The following is a 9,156-nucleotide window of genomic DNA, read 5'->3' as shown; positions in this document are numbered from 1 at the left end:
TAAATAACAATAAAAGACAATAAAAAGGAATGGAATATTGCTACCCTAAGATGTAGGGATTTCAAAGTACTTATAAGAATAAAAGAAGTAAAACCAAGAGTACATATTATGTAATTCCATTTATATGAAGTTGTAGAGTGGGATAAATTGCAGTCACAAGAAGCAGATTTGTGATTGCCTAGTTCTGGGATTAGAGAAGTTGCTGATTACAGAGGATATGAGGGAGGGCTATGGAAATGTTCTATATCTTGATTGTGGTGATGATTATGTGGGTAATGAATATTTGTCAAAACTCATTGAACCAAGTACTTACAGGGGTGCATTTTATGGTGCATAAATTATATCACAATAAAGTTGATTGAAAGGAGAAGATGAGGGAGGAGGAAAAGAACAAGAAGCCTGTGCCAGATCAAGCTCCATAACAGAAGCTATTTTTTCTGGTATATAAAGATAAAAGTAAAGTTGTACCTTGCTTCTTTGGTCCAGCACTGTGGAGGCAAGATGACCAAGGTTTATGGAGTGTATGGAGACCAAGGGTCCTGAGAGTGTCACCAAAGTTCACATGCCCAGCATGGCTTGGAAGTAGCAAAAATTGTCCCCTGCCTCAAGGGTTATGAGCAATTAGAAAAAGCCTTGCAACTGCTTCTCAGGCAATTACATAACTCGGCATGGTGCAGAAGTAGCAGATAAATCCCTTGCTGAGCAGAGGACAACAGTACCTCTGACAGGAATGAGAGGTGACACAGCTGCAAGCTGTATGTGTGGACAGTGGGAAACCAGGTATGTCACCTGCGAAGCAAGTGCCTGCCTGTGTGTCCAGGGGAAAACGAGGATCAAGACCTCTCAGCATCGAAGGCTTCGATAACTAAGTCCCTCAGACCTAACACACAACACTAGGGAAGGGGACTGGAGACCCAACGTCCACCTTCCATGATGGGTGAAGGTGTAAGTAGTTATTGAGAGGGGTTATAGGAAATTAAAGAAATTGTACTTCTCACCTCTGAGATTTCAACTGAGATTGCTACTTCAAATATTTATGATCTTCAAAGGAATGTTTATTTGTAGGTCAGTTTTCCTTTTTCTTTTAATGAGGAGCACAATAGAATTCACAAGCATTTTAGAAAAAATATCCACTTAGTTTCTCATTTTCAAAAATTATATTAACTGAAATGTGCCAAAACTTTTCTTGCAGTGCTGGGAACCAAACTTAGGGATCGGCACATGCTAGGCAAGGAGTCTGCAACTGAGCTACAGCCAAACCGTTGAAAACTTTAAAAAATTTATTTTTATGGCAATAAGACACTAGCTGCTTCCATTTGGGTGCATATACTGCATGGGTGCTATACCAGGAATGCCTTTTGCTCTTTCTTCAAATGCTAAATATTTCATGATTTCATGTAAACATTTTCTTTCCTTGTATAAGATATGTTATGTGAAATAATAGATTCCTCCTTTATTAATTAAAGATATTTCCAAGATTATTTTAAGAATTAAATGAGGGGGGCGGGGCCTCGCGGGCCCCAACAGGAGTGGGCCCTGGATCCCTGAGCTCGCTGCACCAGAAACATCCGCCGCCGGGACCGACTTGCAGCCATGGCCCTGCTCCGAGAGTTCTTCAGATGCTATATACCTGGCAAGACATGTTGGTCTGCGAGTGGGAGTTCCAGAAGAGGCCCCAGCTCTCACTGTCAATAGGCTCTGTGGCTCTGGCTTCCAATCCATTGTGAATGGATGCCAGGAAATTTGTGTTAAAGATGCTGAAGTTGTCCTTTGTGGAGGAACTGAAAGCATGAGCCAGTCTCCCTACTATGTCAGAAACATTCGTTTTGGAACCAAGTTTGGAACAGATATCAAGATGGAAGATTCTCTGTGGGCAGGATTAACAGATCAACATGTTCAACTCCCCATGGGAATTACTGCAGAGAATCTTGCTGCAAAACATAAAATAAGCAGAGAAGAATGTGACAAATATGCCCTTCAGTCACAGCAGAGGTGGAAAGCTGCTAATGATGCTGGCTTCTTTAATGAGGAAATGGCACCAATTGAGGTGAAAACAAAGAAAGGAAAACAGACAATGCAAGTGGATGAGCATGCCCGGCCCCAAACGACTCTGGAGCAGTTAAATAAACTTCCTCAGTGTTCAAGAAAGAAGGCACTGTCACTGCGGGGAACGCATCGGGAGTATCTGATGGTGCTGGAGCTGTTGTCATACCTAGTGAAGATGCTGTTAAAAAACATAACTTCACACCACTGGCAAGAATTGTGGGCTACTTTGCATCTGGATGTGATCCCTCTATCATGGGTATCGGCCCTGTCCCTGCTATTAATGGAGCACTAAAGAAAACAGGACTGAGTCTTAAGGACATGGATTTGGTAGAGGTGAATGAAGCCTTTGCTCCCCAGTATTTGGCTGTTGAGAAGAGTTTGAGTCTTGACCCAAGTAAGACTAATGTGAATAGAGGAGCCATTGCTTTGGGTCACCCATTGGGAGGATCTGGATCAAGAATAACTGCACACCTGGTTCATGAATTAAGGCGTCCAGGTGGGAAATATGCCGTTGGATCAGCTTGCATTGGCGGTGGCCAAGGCATTGCACTCATCATTCAGAACACAGCCTGAGAAGAACAAGGAGCCACCTCTGCTCCACCATGCTTTACTTGGCCAGGCCACAGTGAAACAGGTGACCTCCTGAGCTGCTGCCACAACTGGCCAAGTCATATCCCAGAAACAGTGATTGAGTTTGATCATACCTTCGTGAGGCAAAAATACATTTATCATGAATAATAGCCCATGCCATAAGCAAGTTCTTTCAAATTTACACCAGTCTAATACAATGTATTCCTAAACTAAAATCCAGTTAAGGAAAGCCTTAAGGAAAATGGAATCCTTGCCAAATATGCATCACTATGCCTTAGATAATATGATTACAAAGAAATTTAATAAATGTTGCCTTAACTTTAAAAAAAAGAATTAAATGAGATTTATAGATATATTTTCTAAACATTCTTGCATTGAACAAGTCAGATGTATGAATTTAGACATTGTATTTTCATATCACATCTTACTATTTTCATGGAAATAAACAAACCTTGAGCCCTCAGGCTAATCTGAAGGGTCCAGAGGACCACTTTTCACAGCCGAGATGGAGCGTGGTCAGCCTGTTGTTGAAGCCCCTTAAGAAAAGTTTGAGACCAAGGAGGGAGAACCATGAATGAAAAACAGGGCGGGGAATAGGTCTTGCAGGGATTTTTGAGAAGAACCAAACTTTGCATATCTTGACTCTCTGCCTCAGAAGGGAAAGTAAAAAATCTGTTAATATATATCCTGCTTCCCACCCTCACCACACACCAAAAAAAGTCAGTGTTACAGGGAAATGGGCAGAACTGCCTTTGAATATCTATAGTGAAGGTATTAAAGGTTTAAGAACCACCCATAGAAATTACAGCCCACAGACCATGGAAGCCTTAGACAGAAGCCAGAATTAATAGTAATGATTAATTTTGTAATTAGTAATTACATAGTAATTTTGTCTAGTTGTCCATTGGGCCATTCCTTCCCATATCCTCCATTTCTTAGTTATTTACATATGTAAAATAGTCAATGTTGCATCTACATGGGGCCTGTTTCTTAGCTCATATCAACTTCTGGCTTCAGGCTCCTTATTTTTTAATTGATTGTCTAGTTAATAATGGAAAAACTGTCTTTTCTTCTGCTTATTTCTATGTGAGTTATTTTATATTCCTTGAATTGACTGCAAGTATTTTATTTTTCTAATAATCACAAAGTCAAGCATACAGATAATTCTTCCCCCCCCAAAATAAAGTCATCTTAACATTTGCAACATTAAATGAGTCCATAGAATATGACCATTGTGAATTTAAAGACTTCCTTTTAAATTGAGTATGCTGAAGTAATGTACAGATTTCTAAAGTAGATAAATGAGAACGGAATACAAATATCTTTTCAATTTTTCCCATTTAAGACTTGAGACCTATTTTGTTATAGCAATGGGTCTCAGCCAAGAAGAGTAAAGGATGGAAGAGGGGGAATTGGGAGCATCAACATAAAGATGAAGTGTTAGAATCATACGGAGAGATTTTTCAGACTTCATGTGTCCTCTCGCTTCTCAGAGCTCTGACTCACCTACAGGGAAAGGGTGTAGATACTAAAAGATCCACCCAGATCAGTTTAATATATATGTGTCTTCCACTCTGACCCTGCACCTCCCATCACCAGACTGAGAAGCAGTATATTAGCCATCCTGCTTTACCCATTCAGCAGGCTTCACTGAGCATCAGGCAGGATGAAGGGAAAGAAACCAGCCATTCTGAGCACCGCACAAGTGTCAGTTGCTATGCTGGCTACTTTTCACACAATGGGGCTCAGGAGGGTGTGTAGCAGTGATATTTTCCAAAATCTCTAAGTTTAATTCTCTCAAGTAGGATTTAGGGAATATGATACAATTCAGTGATTCTAACAAAGCAATGTTCTAAGTTGTCCCCAAAGACACTGGAGGAAGATATTACTGGTCCCCAAATGGTGTAATTTTGCAACATGCTGTATTGTGGCAGTAAGCACTCTGAATGTGTCATGCTCTATGATTGACAGCCCTGGGACTATTTGCTCAGAAATATACTTTGGAGCAGAAGTAACCCATAAGCCATTGACTATCTTCAACCTGTTATTACTCAGAAGCACCGAATTACTGTTGCAAGATTGAATGTCTGTGGAAACATTCAGACAGTCTGGCCATTAGAGATCCATTTACACAGTTTAAATATTAAAACCTTAGATGGGAGGGCAATGAAACCATTTTCTTTAAGGTTTGATTCATATATCTCTTATTCTTCAAGAGAAGAATCATCATCTATATATCTGCATCTCTTACCTATAATTAAAATATTTTAGGTTTTGCTGATGAGAAATGAGAATTGTAAATTAATTGCACATGTCCTTAAAGATCAGAAGTTGCAGACTGACAGAACACAGCCATGCATGCCTCACAGACCCATGGCATGTTTGTGTAGCACTTTGTTTAAAATATAAATGCCTTTCTTAAATTTTCATCTATCAATATTTTATTACATATTGCTAAAGATAAGGATGAGATTTTTCAATATAAACCACATGAAAGGAATTTTTTCAACATAAACTCATGAACTTTATCACATTTTTAAAACTCAATTCCTTAATAGTGAGAACCCACTCAGTATCTCATTAATATTATAATTTTTTAAGAATCAGAGGGATACAAATCCACAGATTGCTATTGGTTAATGTGTCTTTTAAATCTCTTCTTTTTTGTCTATAAATTCCCCTTCCATCTCTTTCTTTTTTTCCCTCCCTTGCATTTATTTCTTGAGGAAACTGTATTCTTTGTCCTATAATGTCCCACAGCCTGGATCAGCAGATTGCATCCCTGTGGTGGAGTTTAACAAGTCCCTGTGTACCTGTACCTTTGTAAATTGGGACCTGGATCTAGAAGTGACATTGTGTTCACATTCTAAAAAATATAACAAAATAAACCATAACAAAACAGGACCACTTCATAGTCAGTGATTGTTCTTCTGTTCTCTCTCTTTATGTGATATTAACAGCCTCTGATGCCTACGATGCTCAATGTCTAGATATGGAAGCATTTTAAATGAAGTTTTCACAGAAATATCTGGATACATGACACATTTACAAAACACATTAGCAAGAGCTAATTAGCACCCACCACCTCTAGATGAGAAATGGATTCTCTGGATCCAGTAATTGCCAAAAACCCATGTTCCAATGGCCTATCTTTGGCCCACTCTCTCATTTATATCCCCTGCAAATATCCTGTAGGGCTTTAAATTTGAAATGTTTCATGCAGAACTTTCTGCTTAAATGAAAACAACATAGTTGATTTTTTTGTTTGTTTTAATTAAAGCAAGTAAACAAAGAGCAATTAGAATAAAATGATGAAGTATAATGTTGGGAAAATAATTATATAGAAAAATAATATTTTGAATGGTGGAAGTTTAAAAATTAAATGTGTGAATGACTACTAAACCAAAGGTATAATGTGTAAAGAATTTGAAGTTTGACTATATACTGTATCAGAATGACAACTCAAGGAGAATATAGCAATCTTTCAAACATTTCCTAGCAACTATTGAAGTACTGTATCCACATTCAGTCTATTTCATTTACTCCAGTCTAGTAGTATTTAGGTATCATTTTCTAAATGCAGTTTTACCATTCTGAGGTATAAATTATTTTAGTTTAAGTAAATTGCTACTTATCTGACTTATCTTCTTCCTTCAGATATTAATCCTGTACAGTAAGAGGCCTTTGGGCTTTCACAATAAGTTCTCTGATCATCTGAATCTGGCTTACAGTCTTATAGTTAAGAAAAACATAAGCAATGTCCTAGAAAAGAAAGAAAAAATCATCAAGCATTAAGGTAAGCCTAGTTAGAAAACTTGTTAAAACCCATACAAAGAATACAAAGACAAATATTCTCCAGTCTTATTAAACATATAGTAAAACAGTAAATTAATTTTGAAATGGTAAAATCACTTTGCTCCTAGACAATCTCATTCTGCTTTATCTCGTTTTTTTTTTATTTTCCAAGTCCCCTAGAAATAATCACGTAAACTAAACACAACATACTCATAAAAAGAGAAACCTCCAGAGAAAACAAATCAATCATAGTTTTGAGCTTGGGCATGGTAGCCAGGCCAATCAGACATAGATTATTTCATTAACTAAAGTGTTAAACATCTATTTTGTGATTTAAAAAAACAAACAAATCATGACACCTGTTTCTGAGCAATCAGGTGAAAGTGACAAATTCAAAGAACAAGTCACAATAAAAAGTGATAAATTTTCCCAGCACACAGAGGAAAGAGTGAATTGTTGTCTGTTTGAATCAATGAAGTGTGCACAGAAGGGTTAAAATTTGAAATTGGACTTAAAGAATTACCAGAAAGACAGTACAAAAAAATTAATGCACAGATCTGACACTGTAAAATACAAGATTTTTAAATAAAACCAGATCTGTGGTTATTGGCATTGTTTGGGTGGCTCAACAGTTTTCAGCAAGCATCTCTAAAATTCATTCTCTCATGCTTGTAGTTTTGAAATCACAGCATAGCTGTGTAGCTGCAGAAGTCAAATACACCTCCAAGATGGGAAGAATAAATTACAGAATTTGTCAGCAATATCATCTTTTGCCATGATAATAAAACCTTTCATAGATGGTAACCGATAGAGTCTTACCTACATTTTATTAACAAGAATTGTGCTAATGACTATCCCAGAAACAGTGAAGTCTAGGAATAAAGATATTTAGCTAGGATTTGGCTTTTATATTTTCTTAGCAAGAGAAAATGCAAAGATGTATTTTGCATAGGCACAATATACAATTTCAAGAGGTGAAGAGAAAATAATGACAATCTGAAATTCTACAGCAAGTGACAATCTCTTAAAAGGAAGGGACAAATTGACAAGTGTAATCTCGAATATTGAATTTAGGATACTGACTATATAGAGCAAAGAGAGAAAGAGTAGTGGTGGAAATAGATACAAAGACAACTTCTGCAGTAAAATAAAACAAAAGAAACATTAAATCAAATAATTGGGAAATGCAGAAATAAACCTCAATACACTCTCTGTAAAATAATCATCACAACTACTAATTTGGTAAGACTTAAAAACACATAAATACATGTCTTAAGCAACAATAACATGAATGATTAAATAGGATAAGGAAAGCTAAAGCATTCTAAGTTTCTCATATTCTTCAGGTGGAAGAATATTTTATTAGTAAAATGTATATAAAAAATTTTTAAGCATAGCAGTTAAATCAAAGTTTTCCTTCTTTTCGATGTTCTTCCCACCTGCTTGGACCCTGGGTGGGTCAGAACCTTGTTAATAATATTAAGGCTAGGAGAGAAGGATCCAAGGCTTCTCAGGAGACACACCACACTCTTCCAGCAGAGAGTCCCATACTGGGAGAGGGGTTTTCTCTTCAAAGGTTGACTAAGGTGGAAATATTTGGATATACCAATTTCTATATTAAGACATTTTGTGTGATTCCCAAACTCTGGGAAGATTTGTATAACTTGGGGAATTTATTAAAACTACACATACCAGGTCCTCTCCTGCATGAGTGTCTGCATTTTTTTCTGGCACCAGTAAACTCTCCTCATTCAATAAAATTTTAATGGATAGTAGGAGACAAATATAAAGTTGCTTTCTGATTACAATTTAAGAATGCTTATTCACTGACTCATTACACACATATGTTAAAAATGTAATAACAAGCTCTAGGATAAATAGAAGTGAAATATATAACTTTCAAATTAACAGTAGAAAAATTTCAAAAATATTAAAATCATTTTGAAAAATACTGGAGAAATCTGTGCGGCACATTGTGGGGCTGGGAATATAAAAAGTAACTAAGACAAAGCAGAGTTATTAAAGAATTCTAGCTGTGCTATCTATCCATCCCCAATTTCAGGAACTTGAGCATTAAAAGCATAATTCTCACATAAAATTCCAAAACAGATGTTCCTGGTCAGGCAGTTTTTCTTTAAACATTTACTTAAAGATTGAGGCTTTCCCTATCTTCTGAAGACCATCTGTCTTCCAGGACCAGAAACTCACACACACAAGGACTGTTTTTGTTATTTGTTGCTCTGTAATGAATTATCCCTAGATTTAGACACTTAAAATAGCGACATTTATTACATCCAAGTACCCGTAAGTCAGGAATCCATGCATTACAAACTGTAATCAAGGTTTTGTTTTGGATGGCATTTATGTCAAGGCATGCGTGATCTCAAGCTTACTCCTGTTGGGGTTCACAGTTTCTGATCCCTCTAATGTTATTGGGCTCCAAGGCCAAGTTTCTTGTTGGCTCTTGACTGGTGGCCACCCACTGTCCCATGCCATGTGGGCCTCTCCATTGGGCAGCTCACAACCTGACAGTGTTATTATTTTGGTCACTAACTATGTGTCTCTTTGCTCCAGAGGAACAAACTATCTGTATCTTCCAAGGTTGTTCACTGTACTATTATCTTTGAAAAGTCAATAAATGAAGGCAGCAAAACACACAGAAATGTAGGAGGCTCCTGGGGTATTATCTATCAACAAATTATTAATTTTAAAGAAATGACAATT

At 37.1% G+C, this 9,156-nt stretch overlaps 1 protein-coding gene across 1 annotated transcript; it reads left to right on the top strand.

The window, feature by feature from the left end:
* Nucleotides 1-217: 217 nt before the first annotated feature.
* On the top strand, nt 218-2,890 carry LOC308635309 (3-ketoacyl-CoA thiolase, mitochondrial-like; the record flags this gene model as incomplete). The annotated part of the gene is given in 4 exon segments (XM_081269661.1): nt 218-272; nt 651-780; nt 1,528-2,132; nt 2,135-2,890. Coding segments are annotated over 4 exon segments (1,275 nt in total). The 3' UTR covers nt 2,620-2,890.
* Between the last annotated feature and the right edge of the window lie 6,266 nt (nt 2,891-9,156).

The sequence above is a fragment of the Spermophilus citellus genome (assembly GCF_964194105.1).
Source record: "Spermophilus citellus genome assembly, chromosome: 16".
Lineage (NCBI taxonomy): Eukaryota > Metazoa > Chordata > Mammalia > Rodentia > Sciuridae > Spermophilus > Spermophilus citellus.
The sequence above is the reverse complement of the archived record's forward strand: the minus strand, read 5'-3'. Positions and strand labels throughout refer to the sequence as shown.